At 34.7% G+C, this 22444-nt stretch overlaps 1 protein-coding gene across 7 annotated transcripts; it reads right to left on the reverse strand.

Annotated features, from left to right (window-relative positions):
* Window positions 1-8507: 8507 nt before the first annotated feature.
* LOC127853453 (E3 ubiquitin-protein ligase SIAH1A-like) lies at window positions 8508-20679 on the reverse strand. 7 transcript variants are annotated; one of them, XR_008036614.1, is made up of 8 exons: window positions 20394-20516; window positions 19827-19914; window positions 17923-18075; window positions 17574-17706; window positions 15734-15840; window positions 14627-14819; window positions 12302-13364; window positions 8508-11885 (listed from the first exon to the last, which is right to left on the reverse strand). XR_008036614.1 is itself a non-coding variant. In XM_052387995.1 (7 exons), exons 2-7 carry the CDS (start codon window positions 19906-19908, stop codon window positions 13178-13180), a joined length of 855 nt encoding a protein of 284 aa, XP_052243955.1. In that variant the 5' UTR covers window positions 19909-19914; window positions 20542-20679; the 3' UTR covers window positions 8508-13177. The 7 variants fall into 7 exon arrangements, 4 of the variants coding, with proteins under 4 accessions (XP_052243955.1, XP_052243956.1, XP_052243957.1 ...); XR_008036613.1 differs by having other exon boundaries at window positions 8508-10488; window positions 10827-13364; XR_008036615.1 differs by having other exon boundaries at window positions 8508-9101; window positions 9415-13364.
* Window positions 20680-22444: the final 1765 nt, after the last annotated feature.

Raw genomic sequence — 22444 nt, forward strand, 5'->3', positions numbered from 1 at the left:
CATCCTTGTCACACTTTAAAAACTTAACTATACAATTTACCGATATGTATTAGTTTCTTTGTGCGCAATCGTAGCGTGGTAAACTTGTATTCGTTTCAAGTAAGTTCGTCTTGGCTTTCACCCACTTCATAACGATCACGTGGACAAATTAAACTTCCTAAGTAAGCGGAAACTAATAAATGCCTATAACGACTACAATACATGTATGTAATAGGGCTTTCAATAACTTCTTTAGACATTTTCTGAATATAAACTCCTGTTTACAAGTCCTTTATGTTGTCTTTTAAACTCAAACTTGTATTGCATTCCACCATTTAAAAAACTAACGCATAAAAGTATTCTTTAAGTAACGTCACTTTTTTCATTTAGCCATTTAATTAATGTTTTAGTGCGTTTTTTCCATAAGCTTTAATGTCGGTTTCCTTTAAAATAAGTAAAACAAATGCGAAAATGGTTTGATTAAAAATATCCTGACTGACATCAGTGTCGAATACAGATACATTTATTTGCTTGGCACGAAAATCTGGACGACTTGGCTCAATGTTTAAGTTATCCGAGAATCGCTAAATAAACATACTGGAACTAACATTCAATACTTGCCAGATGTTCTCTGTATGCGATATGTGCATTATTATTTAATCTTTGATATTATGAGGCTGTTTCATTTAGAGTAAACGGGGGCATAATTCATGAAGATAAAGGTACACAAATTCATCGATACAAATAACGTAGTTTGTATTAGTCCAGTTGATCCATCGAGAGCAGTTCCGTATAGCGCATGGTCCGTATCGTCGTTAATTATAAATTACTCTGCATCGTAAATATCGTATGCGGAGGAATAAATTTTGTTTTGTTTTCGTTCATCAAGGTTCAGTCAGTAAATATTTTCAATCAGAGAATTCCGTCAGTCAACGACTATCAAGTTCAATGGACGGATCTGTGCTTGCAAACCGGGAGAAATATGAGCAGTGTTTGTTACATTAAGTCGTATTATAGGCGGATTCACTTAAAACAATAGGCGATTGTCTTTTATATCTTCACGCATTGACTAAAAGAAAACTGACAATTTTTCTTACAATAATAGTTGATCATGAGATAATATAAAATATCAATTTACTTTGAAAATGATAAACATCGAAATAGCTTTTTAATAGTGTCTATTGTCTTCATTGAAAACTGATTAATAGGAAACTGATTTTGAATTATTTGGGTTTGTCCGAGTTTTTGCTTTTGCATTTTTTTCTCAGATTGACAACACAATGCTGAAAAAAAATCAAATAAATTAGTTATCAGAGATGAAACGGCGTCTGCAAAATGAAATAATCATTATTTTAGCTATATTTTACTTTACACGTGCGTCAATACTGTGTACCGGGTATTATACGATCAAACGGTATTTGTGCATCCAATTTCTAGAGCATCCCGTAAGTAGACAACGGATTTGTGGAGGGTTTTTTTTAATAACTTTTTTTATCCCTACGTCTACGATCTTGTAACAAAAACCTGGGGAAACACAACCACCGTTGAGCCAAAAGGGCGTATTCATTAAAAAATTTTATAAATATTAAATGGCTTACCGGGTCAGCTACTCCTACACGAAAAACACGAACACGGCGCCAACGTGGAAGCAAGTTCCAACTTACCTTACCTAAACCCAGCAAGCTCCAGGCTACAGATGCCCTCCCCCAGTCTATGTTAGCAAGTTGTACACGAAATTACTGTCGTGAATGAATTCCGCTTTTATGCGAATGTTTCAAAGAACCTTTCTTATTAGAGGTCAAGAGTTTACATCTGTACTCTTATACAGTTGACCCAGTATCTTATATATAAAACGTTTAGTTTTAACTCATTAGCTCAAAGGTAATATAAACATTTATTTGAATGTTTCTCACAAACTAAACGTTAACATCTGGTGTGCTTAATATAAGGCATTTGATGGTATTATTTACGCAGTTTTTACTTGTTTATTTTAACACATATGTATTAAAGTACTTTTGTTTGTATATGCCAAAAACATGATATTGTGTTCCAGAATAATATGATTACTTTTTTCAGGGAACAAGACACCAGAATGTTTACTTTTTTCAGGTAACAAGACACCAGAATGTTTACTTTTTTCAGGGAACAAGACACCAGAATGTTTACTTTTTTCAGGTAACAAGACACCAGAATGTTTACTTTTTTCAGGGAACAAGACACCAGAATGTTTACTTTTTTCAGGGAACAAGACACCAGAATGTTTACTTTTTTCAGGAAACAAGACACCAGAATGTTTACTTTTTTCAGGTAACAAGACACCAGAATGTTTACTTTTTTCAGGTAACAAGACACCAGAATGTTTACTTTTTTCAGGTAACAAGACATCAGTTACAGACGATGAGAATGTCAATATTAAAAAGTAAAGCGCTACTAAGTGGGTATCGCTCTAGGAAGCGAAGGAACATGGAAACCCATCCATCAAACAACAAGATTAAGTACCCCGCCAGTTCAGCACACAAAGCAATGAAAAACACGTGCAATAAAAGTGTAATGAAAAACATGGCAGGGGAAAGCCGGTTTGAAACTATAACATGGTTGATGAGACAAAAATATACTATTATCGCGAATCGGAATACCTGAAGCAATTTGGAATACCTGACGCGAGCATAGAAGATAACATTTAATGCATTGTTCAACAACGATACTGATACATTATGTACATTTGACCAATTTATTGACGACATACTTAAGTTCTGTAGTTGCCTAATACACGTGTATCATAATCGCAAAAAGGTACCATGTGCGTGTAGGTGATAGAGAGATTTGTGCAAATGCAATACACGAAGTGATTAATATATCCGTGTATGTTATTTCTATGTTATACTTATGTGAATACATAATGGTTTGAGACTGTTGTATTAATTAAATTAATGTATTGGTTCGCCTAGATAAGGTTATTTCGTCTGTTACTAAAATTACCTGCTAATCTTTAGTAAAGTTAATGTGTCCAGCGCATAACGAATTCATTTCGACCCAAATAAATTTTGTCTCATGTATGTAAGTGATGAGTACATTTGCAAATGTATGCAGAGACATCATGGGGAAAAATGATGAACACAGATTATGGTTTATTTCAATATAATAAATATAAGAAACTAGCATCGTGGAATAAACGGAACGGAAAAGGTGTAATTAAGTACACTAAAAACACTACAAACAACAGCTGTACATTTTTCGTTTGGTTCATGTGTCTTTACTGCTGTCGAACTATTCGTTCTTTCATATTCTACATTAAAACTCATGTAGTCCATGAACGGGTTATTGTATATTAGTCTTCTTCTATTTTCAAATTCCTAATTACATATTCTGCAACCAAAGAGGCAAACATTACCGCCCTCCGAGACCAGCATCCCCTGAAAAGACGGTTAAAAGAATGGTTAAACAAAACTTTATATCAGAGTAGGTCGACACGTTATAAAATACATTATATTCATTGAAATACTAGTAGTACTGAAAACGGCTGATAAACATTTTTGAGCTCGTACATCAGCCAACTCACAACCCATCCTCTTTGAAAGTAGGTGATTCAGTTGGTAGGCAAGTTTATCTTACAGCATTATTATAATGCTTCAGTACGTAACGTGATTAAAAATACACTCATATTGCACCAAATAACATGCTGTAAAGCTGTAATATTGAAGTACACATCTTAATTTTAACTTTATTAAAGATTGGTACGTATTTCATTTTAATTCCTTAAATATATGAAATAAATGTTTCCTGTAAAAGTCATAATCCAATATGTGTTTAAAAGAAAGACAATTACAGAAAGGGGGGCTGGTTAAAGCAATAAATTTAGGCAATACATTAATTTTTAGTGATGTTCGAGTTTTAAGTGATCATTTTAAATCTTAACTTTCAAGTGAACATTTAATAAAGACATTAAAACGTTTATTATTAAAACCATTTAAATTTACTTGAGGCTCTATATATGTATATTGGACATTTTTATTGTTAAATTATATTTTAGAAACAGAAAAAATGCCACACTCTCCTTATGAGTTCTGTTCTGTGTCTATTTATATTTATTAGAATGAACCTATATTAATTTCTATTTATCCCTACGGGATACGAAACTGAGTAATAGTTAATATTGAAAATGATACAAATAGAGTTGTTGTTGTTTTGCTATATACTTTGATTTTATAAGTAAAATGTTATTTAAATAATAAAGTTAAAATAATGTTAAAGGCAAAAGCAGATACAAATGTATAATTTTCAATAAAAAAAATCTGCCATTTTCTGAGATCTTACACATTTTCGCTTATAAATATCTCCTGTACTAGTTCATTAAAAATCGCAAAATTCATTTCCGGATATATATATTTTTTGTTTTAGCATGAAAGCGATTTTTAAATACACTTTTCTACGCAACACTTTTCAAACGTTAATATCTCAGTAATGAGTAAAGATTTAGATTTAAAATTGCACATGTGCTCATTCTGTGCAAGTTTACGATAAAATCATTCATCCGTGACAATTAAGCGCTTTTGCACAAAATATTTATTCATAACTGAGATATTAAAGTTTGAAAAATGCTGAGTTCGAAAAGTCACCAAGTGTCATACAACGCTAAAGAATTCTTCCAATTTATTTTCTATGCCATCATCCTCGTTGGGTGTTTTTTACACCAGAAAATATAACATTAATTACAAAAACAATATGGCTTGTATGAATATTCATGAGAGAAATGTTGTAAGTCGGTCGGTCATAGAGACGTGTAAGTTAATGCGTTTTACTTTTACTTTTCACATTATTATTTAACGATGTATGATTTTGAGAATTTTACTTTTTCAGTGATTTTTCTAATTTGTTATGTTAGATATTTTAATGTTGATCAATTTCAATTAAATTTACATGGAGTATTAGATATGTGTTCAATTAGTCTGAATCCAAATACCGTTCTAAAATAAGGGAGCTATATTGATTTGAATACGTGTTGCGTTAGAAAAATCTCCAAGTGTATTTGTCGTGATTTTGTAAATAAATTGCGAATGAAAACGTGTATAATTAACGTTTAACGCGATCATAAGTGTAAAGAAAACGAATTATTTTGAACCTGCCATTTGTAAACGTTATAGCGAATATGGTATATAAACAACATAATAGCCGTACGGGGAGCTAGTCAACTCGTACCTAAGTCAACTCGTACCTTCGGTCAACTCGTACCCGATTTGGTCAACTCGTACCCGATTTTTGGTCAACTCGTACCCCCACTAGTCAACTCGTACCCGAATTGGTCAACACGTACCCTCCTATAAATTAGCAGATCGTGTCTTGGACTTAATTTCATTTATTGTTTATTGTGGATTATAATTTAAAAGTGTTTTGTGTAATTAATCTGCTTCATCGTGGATGAGGGAGATAGGGACTGTGTTTGTGTTGTTTGTGGACATATTGTTTCCGATGAGTGTAAGGCCATTATGTGCGATGAATGTGCTAGATGGCAACACAGACACTGTAAATCTGGTAAGTAATCCCTTTATATTTTTTTTAAATAAACATAAATCATGTAAATGAAACAGAGCGGCATATTTTAAATTGTGTAGAAATTCGCCTCAAAGAAAATGTTCAATTATAATAAATACATTAAGGTATAACTTTATTTGGTCAACTCGTACCTGCAATAAACATAAAAAACATCTAATGCATGCAAACGCCCATCGCAATTTGTTTCCATTAAGAACAAATATTAAAAAGGTACGAGTTGACCAATCTGAAAAATGACTAAAGTACGAGTTGACCAAATCGGGTACGAGTTGACTAGGGTACGAGTTGACTTAGGTACGAGTTAACTGGAAACCGCCGTACGATATCTACGGAAATCAGGTCGGACCTCAAAGACCTCGTGAAGAGGCCGGTAGGACCTGTAAATAAACTCTGATTTAAACAAGATGTGTTTGTGAAACACAATGTCCCCCTATATGATATTTGACATTGTAGGATGACCTTGACCTTGTGAAGGATGACCTTGACCTTTCACCACTCAAAATGTGCAGCTCCATGAGATACACATGCATGCCAAATATCAAGTTGCTATCTTCAATATTGCAAAAGTATTCATAAAATAAGCGATTTGGGCCACATATATTTGACCTCTGACCTTGAAGGATGACCTTGACCTTTCACCACTCAAAATGAGCAGCTCCATGAGATGCACATGCATGCCAAATATCAAGTTGCTATCTTCAATATTGCAAAAGTATTCATAAAATGAGCGATTTTGGCCACATATAATTGACCTCTGACCTTGAAGGATGACCTTGACCTTGACCTTTCACCACTCAAAATGTGCAGCTCCATGAGATACACATGCATGCCAAATATCAAGTTGCTATCTTCAATATTGCAAAAGTATTCATAAAATGAGCGATTTTGGCCACATATATTTGACCTCTGACCTTGAAGGATGACCTTGACCTTTCACCACTCAAAATGTGCAGCTTCATGAGATACACATGCATGACAAATATGAAGTTGCTATCTTCAATGTAGCAAAAGTTATTGCAAAATGTTAAAGTTGGCGCAAACAGACAGACAGACCAACAGACAGACAGGGCAAAAACAATATGTCCCCCACTACTATAGTGGGGGACATAAAAAAAAACGATATCTACGGCAGGTCGGGCTACAAAGACCTCGTGAAGAGGCTAGTAGGACCTGTAAATAAACTCTAATACATACATACATACGATATCTACGAAACTCGTTTTTATGCGTGCTTTCTTATTTTGCATATTTAATAAACTTTAAAAAAAAAAAATCAGAGCCACATCAGTGCACATACTATGTTTGATAATTTATGCGTTTGTTGGATATTGTTTGCTGATTTAGTTAGCATTACCATGTGTTCATGGGCGAACTCACGTATTAAAGTGCTCTTACGACTATGTGCTCATATCTATTTTCGGGAATCATCATAAAAGTATTGTCGTACTTAACGAACAAACATGCCTAAGCTTATTGAATTAGAGAAAAACAAGATGTGTTTGTGAAACACAATGTCCCCCTATATGATGTTTGACATTGTAGGATGACCTTGACCTTGTGAAGGATGACCTTGACCTTTCACCACTCAAAATGTGCAGCTCCATGAGATACACATGCATGCCAAATATCAAGTTGCTATCTTCAATATTGCAAAAGTATTCATAAAATAAGCAATTTGGGCCACATATATTTGACCTCTGACCTTGAAGGATGACCTTGACCTTGACCTTTCACCACTCAAAATGAGCAGCTCCATGAGATGCACATGCATGCCAAATATCAAGTTGCTATCTTCAATATTGCAAAAGTATTCATAAAATGAGCGATTTTGGCCACATGTAATTGACCTCTGACCTTGAAGGATGACCTTGACCTTGACCTTTCACCACTCAAAATGTGCAGCTCCATGAGATACACATGCATGCCAAATATCAAGTTGCTATCTTCAATATTGCAAAAGTATTCATAAAATGAGCGATTTTGGCCACATATATTTGACCTCTGACCTTGAAGGATGACCTTGACCTTTCACCACTCAAAATGTGCAGCTTCATGAGATACACATGCATGCCAAATATGAAGTTGCTATCTTCAATATAGCAAAAATTATTGCAAAATGTTAAAGTTGGCGCAAACAGACAGACAGACCAACAGACCAACAGACAGACAGGGCAAAAACAATATGTCCCCCACTACTATAGAGGGGGACATAAAAACAATAATCAAAAGAGGAAAAAATATATATTCATACACATGGGCATGTGAAATCACATCCGTACACAATTATCATTAACTTAGGAAAGGAAACAACGAAATATAAAGTTTGGTATGATATACTTGTGAAATTAAATAGCATGGTGTAATTAAAGAGCATGTCAAGTTTTGAATATATCTGCTGAAACGTAATGTTATAACCCACAAATGTTTTCTGTAACAGAACGTTTTTTAAGATAAGTGGTACAGAAAATACACGTCGAATATTTTTAAAAGATATTTCTTGTTATATTTGATCAAGAATGTAACCCGCCTCCCAGATTCGCTGAATGGGTCAAGTTCCCCACAGGTACTACTTCCCCGTACCCTCAAATGTTTTTTCGTACCCAAATTTATTTTCCTACCCAATTTTTTTTCGAAACCAAATTTTTGTTCGTACCCAATTTTTTTTTGGCATAATTTTTGTACCCAAAATTTTCGTACACATTTTTTTTCTTACCCAAAATTTTCGTACCCACATACGCAATTGTGGTGATGTAAATAAACTTAAATTGATGCTTTTATATCCATCCTTTTCAAAAACATCGTCAAACCAGTACTGTCAGTACTTTGATTAATATTGAAATGGATTTGAATTGATGTACAAGAATGCAATTTACAATATGGTAATCAGTATGAATAAGCGTGTAAAACATTGTAGAACTCATGCTTTGAGGCAGTTTATGACCAAGCTAAAGGTAAATATTCCAACAAAATAGTACATATAGTATCTTTGGAGCTTTTTGGAAGCTCATTTTATTTCACTTTAATAATTGAATATTTACAAATCTGTAAAAGACAAGAGATGTGTTCGTCAGAAACACAATGCCCCCTATTGCGCCGCTTTGAATTTTTTTTTTTTAAATTGACCTTTGACCTTGGATGACCTTGACCTTGAACATCCACCACTCAAAATGTGCAGCTTTTTATTGCGCCACTTTGAAATCATTTAATTTTTTTACCTTTGACCTAGAAGGATGACCTTGACCTTGAACTTCCACCACTCAAAATGTGCAGCTTCCACCACTCAAAAGTGCAGCTTCATGAGATACACATGCATGCCAAATATCAAGTTGCTATCTTCTTTATTGAAAAAGTTATGGCCAATGTTAAAGTTTTCAGACGGACAGACGCCATATATTTGACATTTGACCTTGAAGGATGACCTTGACTTTCACCTTTCACCACTCAAAATGTTCAGCTCCATGAGATACACATGCATGCCAAATATCAAGTTGCTATCTTCAATAGTGAAAAAGTTATGGCCAATGTTAAAGTTTTTGGACGGACGGACAGACCCCATATATTAGACATTTGACCTTGACCTTCAACTTTCACCACTCAAAATGTGCAGCTCCATGAGATGCACATGCATGCCAAATATCAAGTTGCTACTCAATATTGAAAAAGTTATGGCCAATGTTAAAGTTTTCAGACGGACAGACGCCATATATTTGACATTTGACCTTGAAGGATGACCTTGACAGTCACCTTCCACCACTCAAAATGTGCAGCTCGACGAGATACACATGCATGCCAAATATCAAGTTGCTATCTTCAATAGTGAAAAAGTTATGGCCAATGTTAAAGTTTTTGAACGGATTGACAGACGCCATATATTAGACATTTGACCTTGAAGGATGACCTTGACCTTCACCTTTCGCCACTCAAAATGTGCAGCTCTGTGAGATGCACATGCATGCCAAATATTAAGTTGCTATCTTCAATATTGAAAAAGTAATGGCCATTAAAGTTTTCGGACGGACTGACAGACTGACTGACATACAAACATACTGACACACTGACGGACAGTTCAACTGCTATATGCCACCCTACCGGGGGCATAAAAACAAATATGACTTCAAGATGTACCTTCCCACAGTGGCGTCATAACAAAGTACAGTGTAAAGCACATTTCAACTCAATTGTTTTAAACAAATACTTAAACACACATTATGTGACATATATAAGACCTGATATACAGATATTACTAAGAACATGTTTCTTCAAAGAGGAAACATGTCTTTAAAATGTGTAAAAAGATGTGATGATTCGAATTGTATTAAACAATATAATATATATATTTATTTATCACTTTTATATATAATTTCTAAAGTCCTCACATAGTTATTTCTAAAACACTTTTATTTTGTAAGCATGTGGAAAAATCTCAGAAACTATAGACATTATTTATCTCCAATATGGCAACAGCAGTCAGCAACGAGCGGTGATGAGTTACACACAACTTGTGTTCATGTAGTACCATGTGACCAGTAGCATCAATTGTGCATTGTTACCTCACAAGAGCTTCTGAAAAACTAATTTTACTTTACCAACAACTCAAACTTTTTACCACTTATGTCATAGTATTTTAACAATAAAAAAGAGTAATTCCACATTTGTAATATAAAAGATTCATCACAAATCATGCAACAAAACAGATATAAAATCTACCACAAGCGTTGATAACCACAAAGACACAATCATTGAACATAATGCACATATAGATAACAGATAGATTACATTTCTAATACAAGAAACCGTCGGAGACAGGTGATGCTCCCCAAAGTTTTTTTTGTCACAATATTGCACTATATATTCAGATAAAAGGAAACGTCTTGAGGGCACAGTAGTTGGGGGAACAAGAATTTTTTAACATAAAATTTCAAAGGACCATAACTCTGTGAAAAATCATCCAACCAAAACCTGCTGATAATATGCACATCTCCTCTTGGTAGTGAAGCTTCACATAAAGTTTCATTGAATTCCGGGCATTAGTTGCTGAGAAATAGCCTGGACAAGAATTGCACTATATGTACAGTTAATGGAAACTTTCAAAGGGCCATAACTCTGTGAAAAATCATCCGACCAGAACCCGCTGATAATATGCACATCTCCTCTTGGTAGTGAAGCTTCCCATAAAGTTTCATTGAATTCTGGTCATTAGTTGCTGAGAAATAGCCCGGAAAAGAATTGCAATATATGTACAGTTAATGGAAAATTTCAAAGGGCCATAACTCTGTGAAAAATCATCCAACCACAACCCACTGATAATATGCTTATCTCCTCTTAGTAGTGAAGCTTCCCATAAAGTTTTATTGAATTCCGGTCATTAGTTGCTGAGAAATAGCCCGGACAAGAATTGCACTATATGTACAGTTAATGGAAAATTTCAAAGGGCTGCTGATAATATGCACATCTCCTCTTGGTAGTGAAGCTTCCTATAAAGTTTCATTGAATTCCGGTCATTAGTTGCTGAGAAATAGCCCGAACAAAAATTTTGCACGGACGGACACACAGACGGACAGACGAAGCGGCGACTATATGTTCCCCCTTAAGTTTTTTGGGGGAGCATAAAAATGAAAATTAAAGATAACATTCAGAAATCAATTTTTCTGAAACATATGTAGTACACTTAAAATTACTTCATTCAACACTTAATTTATTCTTGCAGTTGAGTTCAGTAAAGTTTATTCAGTTGCCTCTTTTTAAGATGTTGAAAATATATATAAATTAAGAACAACAATTGCACATTTGTCTAGGCTGTTAAATAATTTGTGTTATTCAATTAAAAAACTACACATTAAACATTTAAAAAACTGTGATAACGAGGTTTATCATTTAAAATGTTTTACAATCATACAACTTAACTTTCCTGAACAATACTATCATATATAGATTTGTTGAAATATCTTAAAGCATTTTTTCCTTAAAATGAAATCAAGTAACAATGCATGTAAGTCTTTAGTAAGTTTGATGTAGAATCAACCGTGTAACACAAACTGTACTGATATTGAGTTAAACTCAATAGAAATCCAGTAGAAAAATGTCAGTCCTGGAGCTACAAATGTCAAAGACTGGATATAACAATGGCTGTTTGTAAAACATGCATGCCCCCCATATGGGCTGTCAGTTGTTGTGGCAGCCATTGTGTGAATATGTTTTTTGTCACTGTAAACTTGACCTTTGACCTAGTTACTTGAAAATCAATAGGGGTCATCTGCCAGTCATGATCAATGTACCTATGAAGTTTCATGATCATAGGCCTAAGTATTCTTGAGTTATCATCAGGAAACCATTTTACTATTTAGAGTCACTGTGACCTTGACCTTTGACCTAGTGACCTGAGAATTAATAGAGGTCACCTGTCAGTCATGATCAATGTACCTATGAAGTTTGATGATCCTAGGCGTAAGCTTTCTTGAGTTATCATCCGGAAACCATTTTACTGTGTCGAGTCACCGTGACCTTTGACCTAGCGACCTGAAAATCAATAGGGGTCATCTGCGAGTCATGATCAATGTACCTATGAAGTTTCATGATCCTAGGCGTAAGCGTTCTTGAGTTATCATCCGGAAACCATTTTTCTGTTTCGAGTCACTGTGACTTTGACCTTTGACCTAGTGACCTGAAAATCTGTGAGTCATGATCAATGTACCTATGAAGTTTCATGATCCTAGGCGTAAGCGTTCTTGAGTTATCATCGGGAAACCGTTCTACTATTTCGAGTCACTGTGACCTTGACCTTTGACCTAGTGACCTCAAAATCAATAGGGGTCATCTGCCAGTCATGAGCAATGTACCTATGAAGTTTCATGATCCTAGGCCTAAGCGTTCTTGAGTTATCATCCGGAAACCATCTGGTGGACGGACGGACCGACCGACCTACCGAGATGTGCAAAACAATATACCCCCTCTTCTTCAAAGGAGGCATAAAAATGTGATAGCGAAGAGAGATGCCAAAAGGCAGCTAGCAGGCGAAGAAAAAGGGGCGGATACATCTGTTAATGACAGCATGGTAGAGGTTGGTAGAAGGCCCTCTCTTTGCTTATTTCAGGGGTTTTTCCACATAAACATGATAGGATCATTTCTAAACATTACTTCTGAAATATACTATCTGATAGATCTCATTGACACAATCATGTATGCAAGCAAAGATGAGCTTTTATAGCGTATATATCTATACGCGTTGAATTGATAATAACTGGCAGTATCTTATGATAATTTGATACTTGTTCAATTGACATTTTGTCTCAACTAAACAGGTTGCACAGGAAACATTAAAAAAATGCACTGGTTTGAGCCTCCTACAGAATAAAATGTAATTGGGCTTTTACACTATCCTGAACTACGGAGCAATGAAGGGACATCCTGTTAGCCTGTGACATATCATGTCCAATCTTTATTATATTGAATCAACTTAATAAAACCCCAGTATCTTCTTTTATAAAGTGGATTGTTACATTTCTCCATGGGTTCAAAGCGCAGACATCAGTTTCAGAAAACATGATGAATTTTGAACTTTAACAAAACAGTGAGCGCACAGCTGTAAATACCCACCTTAGAGAGATAAGTAACAAATAATAGTATGCAAAACTACAGGGCTCCCGCTATTTCAAGTCATAGAGCACATTGAGATGGTGACATTAATTCCAAGGTTGCCATGGTCTGCAAACAGCTGTGCAATGTTAGTATCGAACACAAGACAGTCACTTGCACTAATGGCCGACTGCACGCCATCATGAATGCTGCGTGGTGTGGCCTCCCAGGTCAGTCGCCGTCGCGGACCATTGAGCTCTAGTCTGCAATCAATATTAGTCAAAATTACACCAGCATTAGAGATAGAGAATAATAGGACAGTGTTGTAAAATATGACCAAGTTTCCTAAAGATTGAGTTATAAATGTGACCTACATATACTCAAGATAAACATTCTGACCAACTTATATCAAAATTGGATAAAAAATGTTGCTTTTAATTGTAACCAAGATAGAGAATGACAATGGACGACAATTGAAATATTGTATACGAGTATCATTCCTAGCAGAAAAAACAATTTCTCTTATTTATTTTTCCGTTATGTGTAGTCCTGATTTCCAAGTATGTAAAAACAGACAAGTTTTATTTATTTATTTAAAAAAAAAAGAAAATTAAGGAATAACAATGATAATGATTTTCTAATACTGAAGAAAGAGTAATGATTATGATATTTCTCTGTACTGTTACTTAGTGTTCCTCAACGTAACATGAGTAAGTTACCCTTCAATACTTATAGAGAAATACTCCTTCAGTACTTATGAATTTATGCTCCAAACACTAGAAAAAAAGGGAGAAAACTCTGTAATACTGGAAGACTTATGGTGTTATAACTTGCCATTTTTCTCTGTAAACCATCATTCATTAAATGAATATTAATCGTATTACCTTTAATACTTGCAAAGTTAAATTTCATAAAAAAAAACTTTGCAAAAACAAAGGGAAATTACTGAAAAAATACTGTCAATATAGTTGTGGATCATGTAAACTGCACTTTCTGTAAATGCCCTCTATCTATGTACAATGTTTTATTTAAATACCTTCAACACTAAGGATGTTATGCTTTGAACTTGAACACTTAAAAAAGGGCAATAACTCTGCATATCATTAACTGAGATGTATGGTGCTTGTACCCTGGACTTCCCCATCAAAGCCCTCTATCATTACATTAAGCTTTATTTCAGTCCCTTCAACTCCCAGAGTTATAAAACCCGGGCAAACTGACGGACCAACAGAGAAGGACGGATCTGAATGTGATTACTTTATGCCTTCCTTGGTCGCATAACAAATCTCTTAGTTTTTGGGATATATGAAGAACATTTAAAACAGACACAGTTCCCAAACCGTAACAGAACACCTTTTGCAGAATTGCATGTTCACATTACCTTATGCACTATGGCAATCCAAAAGACATATTAAAATAAGTACTGACATCCATTCTTTATAAAAGGAAACACTGAAATGCATGCATGTATTTAACGCAAAAAAGGGTAAAAATAAATAAAATCTGGTCTGTCGCTTTGGACAACCTGTATGCAAAGTTTTCTGCCTGCTTTCTAGTGCCAATCAGTTGCACTATGGCATAGAACATGTGCTGCCCCTCAACCTTCTCCTGTTTCTCTAAGACCAGCATAAAGTTGTGACCAAAGCATGACTGCATCATCACCCAGTCCACTGCACCAGGTAGGTTGATATCTGTGGCTAGGAACACTATGTCTTCACCTGAAACCATGCACAATACAAGTTTATTACCAAAACATAATCCTTGCCATGAGGCAGTTTTTAATATTTTGCCAATATAACTAATTCACTTGTTATGTTATCAACTGTGCAATAGCAAGCTTTATCTACATGTTACATAGGTACCTTCACACACAATATCGTACAAAACCTCAATCCAAATCAGGTTAAAAAGCAGACACTGTTTTCCTTTTCTTTTGTATTTTTTTGTAACAGTGATATTGAACATGACCTGGATGGCCCTAAATGCAATAAGATGAGGCAAGACATGTTCCACAATACCTACCCTTTAGAGTGATGATACTTTTATGTGAGGCCATTAAATGTGGGAAGACATGTTCTACAATACCTAACATTTAGAGTGATGATTCTTTTAAGCAAGGACATTAAATGTGGCAAGACATTTTCAACAATACCTACCATTTAGATTGATGATACTTTTATGTGAGGACATTAAATGTGGCAAGACATGTTCTACAATACCTACCATTTAGATTGATGATACTTTTATGCAAGGGCATTAAATGTGACAAGACATGTTCAACAATACCAACCATTTAGAGTTGTGATACTTTTATGCAAGGACATTAAATGTGGCAAAGAAATGCATGTTCTATAATACCTACCATTTAGAGTAGTGATACTTTTATGTGAGTTCATTTAATGTGGCAAGATATGTTCCACAATACCTACCATTTAGAATCATGATACTTTTATGTGAGGACAGTAAATGTGGCATGACATGTTCAACATTACCAGCAATTTAGAGTGGAGACTGTTCTGTGAGGACATTAAATGTGGCATGACATGTTCAACATTACCAGCCATTTAAAGTGGTGATACTTTTATGTGAGGACATTAAATGTGACATGACATGCATGTTCTATAATACTTACCATTTAAAGTGGTGATACTTTTATGTGAGGACATTAAATGTGGCATGACATGTTCTAGGCCTCCCTGCCATTTGCAGGATGCACCGGGACAAGGGCAGCAATAGGGCCTGCAAGAGAAAATGTGTCCAAAGGATTTGATTCCAATCCTGCCAAAAAACTGCATCTGTATTTTTGGTATAAGGCATCTAAGGTATATTTGAGGAAAAAGAGGGTCCACTACCCTAGGATGCTCACCTGTGACCCAAGGAACTTAATTGTTCTTATTAAGTTCACAAGGTTACACAATTTACTTTCAGGAAAACTGCAACAACTCCTGGTAGCCATGTTTTTGTAGACCAACATTCATTTTCAAACTCAGCCCAGTTATCATTCTTAAAGAATTTGTTAATGGTCTGAGCCAATTTTATAATTATTGTTTAAACAAATTTGACTTCTCGGTGTTCAACTGGTTTGAATAAAGTAACATAAATGGCAAAATGTAAGCCATACATGCTAAATGGCAGCCTTGTAATACAATGGACCAGCGGAACCAAAAGTAAATTGGTGAAGACATCAAATATAACAAATATTTGCACCAAGCTTCATGATGCATGTGCAATAAAAGTGACTTCTGAAGTAATTCCAAGCTTTTTCTTTAATTTGACTTAGTTACCTAGTTTTTTACCACATGCAACCTAGTTTCAAACTGGACAGAGAACAAAGTTTCATGAATATATGACAAAAAAGGCCTCTAGATCCTTCACAAGGCAAATAGTTTTTTTTATCATTTGGCAGGTCCAGATAATTATTTCCTTTTAAAGCTTATTACTTCCCTTGGATTTGTTTTTTGATCTTTGACCATGAAGGATGACCTTGACCTTTCACCACTTAAAATGTGCAGCTCCATGAGATACACATGCATGCCAAATATGAAGTTGCTATCTTCAATATTGCAAAAGTTATTGCAAAATGTTAAAGTTGGGGCAAACAAACCAACAGACAGGGCAAAATCAATTTGTCCCCCACTATAGTGGTGGAAGACATAAAAACGGCAAAAAGGCAATTACAATAACTCAGCATGAGCATGTTGTGCTAAGGTGAGCTTATAGTGGAATAATGCACATTTAAGTACATGTATGTTGCAACACACATCTGGTTATGTAAAGTTCAGTAAACAAGTTATATGATTTTGTTTGGAAAAGAGCTTACATTACAAATAAAGATTTTGCAATCTTAACACTGCAACAGAACTGCAGGGGGATTGCTTTTTACTGGTTTTGAAATAGTTATACAGTGCCAAAACTCCTGCCCCAAAAAAACACAAAGTATATAAGTTTCCTAAGGACAAAATTTATGTGCACAAAGAGAGACAACTTTGGTTTTGACAATATCAATGCCATCATGGGCATAGTAAATTAATTTTTAAATTTGGCTGTGTGAAATGGGCTAGACTTGTGGATGACAAGGCTTTAAATCTCCTCAATTATTTCTAGTTAATACCGTGATGTATACTGTTAGATAAATTACTTTTGGTATATTTGTATCAATCAATTGAATTTTAACATAGTTTTGTAATTATCAACATAGGGCACAATTCATAATAAATACAGAAGTTAAATTAACCAACATAATTTGTCAATCAATTATGTCTTTTGATCAAAAGGTCCTGGTTGCTTATATAATTTAAATAATGATGTTTTCCAAAAATGTAGGGCAAAAAGATGAAACTGGGTAAGTATATTGTCAGGCATACTCATCCTGCAGGGCAAGCAGCTTTGGAACACATTTTTAAAGCCTGAACAACTCAAAAACATACAAGACTGATCCATTTTATAAAGCAGTTTATAACAATGTCTAGTACCTGAATTCGCAGGTCTCCTCGTGCTCAGGTTTCTCTGTATGCAATAGGGTACAAGGGCAGCCGTTGTTTGCATATTTACAAGGAAAGTTTACAGTAGCTGCTACTTTATCCATGGCCAGATTGCGAATATTGCCTGTTAAATAACAGAAATTACATGTCATTATAAGTCATCAAATTGGTGGTGAACTGATGTTTATGGCATAACACAAATAATTTCTGTATCTTTCTATCATACAAAAATGCAAACTCTAGAGCAATTCAATTGACTTTTATGGCAAACAGCTGATTTACATATTCCTTATCATTGTTTAATTATATGCAAATAAAGAGTAAAATTGAAATGTGTTACCTATATGTCCTCTACATGTGGGACACAGGGTGTGTTTGGTTCGACAACTCTTGCACACAATGTGTCCACTTTGGCACTGCATAATTGGAGGTAGAGCATAGTCAAAGCATGCTGGACATTTGAAATAGCTCGCCAGGTCCATAGCTCCATTGCCTACAAACACAAATTACACCAACTTTTAATATTAACAAATCAGTATGACATGATTCTATGGAATTATTTGGTGTTTTTATTTCTCAAGTACAGGCTGCGTAAACTGCATGAAGTGTTCTGGCAAGGTATCATAGAAAGTGAGACAAATGCCACACAGGTCTTAAATTTTGGGGACATAAATTAACTTTTTTAGACACAAATTATAAATTAAAACTTAGTTTTTCAATGTATAATGATACTTTTGTCACCCCCCAAAAAACAAATGAGAAATTGTATACAGCTATTCTAGTTCAATCATACATAAGCAAACAAATTGAGCTTAAATTTTAACCAAAGGTTAGGAAATTCATTAAAGTTTTCATCTAATTTGTGATTTTAAATGTCTGTCAATGTACATCATAAATCGTCACCAAGTTAACTCATAGAAAGAAAGCATGCAAGCAACTTATTATAACCATAAACAAATACATTTTTGTTTGTTTTTTTGCTAAATTTGATACCCTTTTTGTGCAGCAGAAAAAACTATCTTTGAATAAAGTCACTTAGTAAATATTTTTTGATACATAGAAAACATTAAATCTCAAATGCATTATGCATTTGGCTAAGATTGCAGTGCTACATTTGATTTAACCAATCAGAGAGCAGATTTAAAAAGGGAGTTTGATTAGATTTGTTCTCAATACACTTAAAAATACACTGCAACTCCATTATATCGCCATGTGAGGGTTAAACAGATTGCAATACGATATTACTTGTCAGGTCATTCATGCATGTACATGTATGACAGAAAAGCATTGCCAATATTTATTTGTCACAAAAGATGAAAAAAATCTAGCCACAAATTAACACTACTCATGTATTTCCTAACTAATTACATGCATGCAAAAATAAGACCGCATGTACAATATCACATCATTCTTTCTCGTGGAAAGCATGGGCTTTAATATTTAAAGTCTGAATAAAAAAATTTTAGCGCATGGGAGACAACTCACTCTTAAGATCTGTAACTTTGGATAAAAATCGGTAGTGCAAAAAAATGCGCAAAATGTTCCTCTAAATTAAAAACATGTGGTTTATGATGTATCTAACGTGCACAGCTTGTTGAGACAGGTCAGTATATTGCTGTGTGACATTAACAGTTAATGTATACACCTGGGTACTGTGTGTATTTGGCAGCCTAAGCACTGATTGGCTGATACAATTACCAAGATGAAAGTGATTGACAGCTGGCATCATGTCCCTTCAAAGTAAATTCAATAGAGAATGTTGTAAAAGGTGACACGCACAATTACCTTTGATGTTGGGCACGTGGAATTTTTGTTTGTCGCAGTACACAGGCGTGAATGTGATGCACAATGAAGGCAAACAATCAGGACCAAACTGGATTTATTAAAAATGTCAGAATACACAGAAATTAAAGTGGGTGAAAAAAATGGGCTCCACAGCCGACTAGCGATATATTGGACATCCGTGATATATCGGCCTGATATATTGGAGTTGCAATGTAATCATTCTATGTTTTAAAATATTGCATCTGAAAAATATCTTGCTTTAACTCAGTTTGCTAAATGCTGTACTTGCTTTAATTAAATGAAACCTGCAATTCCCTAAAAATTCATATGTACTGAATAAATGATAATCCACACTTAGAAATCAAGTAAGTAAGCGTATAGATATGGTCACTGATGGAAAAAATACACCATAAACACTCCAAAAATCCCAAGCAATCTTTATGCTCTCATAACTATTACCTGCTGCTGAAATGGCAGCTGCAGCTACAGAGGCCATCTGACTGCGTGCCTTTGTCCCTGATGTACTTTGCTTTGCGCTCATTTTATGCTAAAAAAGATAAAGGCAGTCTGTAATTTCAAATGAGCAAAATCCCTGCCTTATTATGCACGCATTTTGAAATTATCTAACATTGCCATTGGCAATTTTTTTTTCTTGCATCATTTTAGGCAAATGTTACCAAGAGGCTTACTTAAACGTGACAAACTGTCTTCCCAAGCTGTAGTCTGAACAAGCTATTCAAGATAGATGCTAAAAAACAAGCCTCAATTGTGACAGCTATAACAAGTAAACTGCAAAAGACCTAGATCATATATGCATCATGTGAAATTGACAGAACTTGTAATTTTTATTCGCTTGTAATTTTTATTCGGTTAGGTGTGTTAATGACTGATAAATACAAATGTATTTTTAGATGGTTTGCTTTGAATAGAAAACTTAAGAACGTGTGATACGTTGTGTAAGAAGATCTTGCCAATGGTTCAACATACGTCATTACAACATTTAGTCAAAATATTAACGATAATCACTATTGACATTACGTAGATTCGTCAGTGCTGTGTGAGGATATGGATTGACAAAGACTCATGAAAGAGCTGTAACATTCAATGTTCAAAGTGCTTGTGACGGAAAATACTGTTAACTGAATAACATTCACTAGATATAATGTGCATTAACCGGTAAATTCACGAACTAACTAATCCAGCGTTAGCTAGAGAAGCATCGTGTCAGTTTGTGCTGAAGAAAATAACAAATATTATTATTCTCTCTTCGTGATCGATTCTATTCGTGTATACGTCATCAAATTTTGCGTACACAAACGAACACAATTAAAGTATCGTTGTCGAACTCTCTTCTAAGAGTTAAATGGGACAAAATAGATACACAACTCGACTCCGATGAAATGCGAAAAAGAATTCTGATGCTAGACCCCACCGAGCTAGAAACCCCATCTTGAAGACACGATTGTTCACGTAAATTAATGACAGTCAGTTATGGAACAAACTATAGAAGCCAACTCCACATCTCTGAATAAACGTAAATCTAATCCTCACTGTAGTTAAAGTATGGACACAGGAAATTGGAAAGATATGAGAGAAGCATACAAGTTGTTGTGTTTGGAGGGTAAACCGAGAGACACAGATAATCTGGTATTCAGGAATCTTAAAACCGCAAAAAAAGGTATTAAGGAGCTCATATCGGTGTGAACAAGCAAGAAGATCAGCTCAGGATAAAGAGAACATTATAAACACCAGAACAAGAGATTCAAAATTATTTCACAAACTGATTAGTACGAAGAGAAAGAATAAATAGGGTTTTATTGAAGACTTAAGTGTGGACGGAGAAAACTTTAATGGTCCAGATTCAGTGGCAAAAGGATTTAAGAACCATTTCAGAAACTTGCACAACTTTCTAATGATACTATAACTTTGACATTGAATACCATAAACAAGTGGCAGAAGAATACAGACATATCAGTGATCTAGTTCTCGCTAAAGAAGTACCACCAATCACACCTGAAGAACTCGAAAAAGCATTTTCTCATTTGAACAAAGGAAAAGCTCCAGATTGTTATGGAATAACAATTGATAGTGTCACAAATGGCGGACAGATACTTCATAGTGCAATCCTGAAGTTATTGAATGCCATTCTAATCAGTGGAGAGGTACCTGAAAGCCTTAAAATTGGTATTTTAACACCAGTATTTACAACTAAAGGATCTAGAACTGAAGCAAGAAACTTCCGCGGTATAACAGTATTACCCTTAATTGAAACACTATTAGAGACTTTTCTTAAAGCCAGACTGGTGTCAATCCTAGAGCAGGATCAAAGTGTGTATCAACGTGGATTCACAGCCAATACATCACCGCTCCATGCAGCCTTTATCGTTGAAGAGGTTACGAGAGAGTGCAAAGACATAGAGATTCCTGTTGATATGGCCTTTCTCGATGCAAAAGCTGCCTTCGATGTAGTAGACCACCAGCATCTTCTTTGAATTTATAACATTAAAAAAACTCTAAAGCCTCAAGTCCTTCATATAACATTCTTAATGAATATATTACATTAACCAAGGAAATCCTAATACCCTTTTATTGCAAACTGTTTAACTGTATCATCGAAACTGAACTTATTCCCCAAACATCCCAATTTTTAAAAACAGAGGTGACCCTTATGATCCTTATAACTATCGATCATTTACAATACTAAGCTGTCTTGGAAAACTGTTCACCTCTGTACTAAATCAAAGACCTATATAATACATGTATTCTATAGGTCTTTGACTAAATCAAAGATTGAAAAATAACAATCTACTAGATGAAAAACAAGCATGATTCAGAAACGGTTACTCTTGCAGCGACCATATTTTAACACTACACTCTTTAATAGAAATCTTTAAAAAATGAAAACAAAAACTCTATTGTGCATGTATAGATTTCTCGCAGGCCGTCGATAAGGAATGGAGAGTAGATCTCTGGCACAAGCTTCTAAAAACTCAATAAATGGTAAATATTTAAATATTATTTTAAACATGTATAGTAATTTTAAATCCTGTATCTCACACAGTCGCACTGTCTCTTCA

The sequence above is a fragment of the Dreissena polymorpha genome, chromosome 12 (assembly GCF_020536995.1).
Source record: "Dreissena polymorpha isolate Duluth1 chromosome 12, UMN_Dpol_1.0, whole genome shotgun sequence".
Classification (NCBI taxonomy): domain Eukaryota; kingdom Metazoa; phylum Mollusca; class Bivalvia; order Myida; family Dreissenidae; genus Dreissena; species Dreissena polymorpha.

Excerpts from the sequence above, each read along its gene's own strand:
- LOC127853453 (XM_052387994.1), bottom strand. Across the intron at positions 14,820-15,733 it reads AAGTATCACCACTTTAAATG|GTGAAGACATAGTGTTCCTA; the intron begins GTAAGTATTATA and ends GCATGGTTTCAG. Across the intron at positions 13,365-14,626 it reads GCAGAAAACTTTGCATACAG|ACTAGAGCTCAATGGTCCGC; the intron begins GTTGTCCAAAGC and ends TATTGATTGCAG.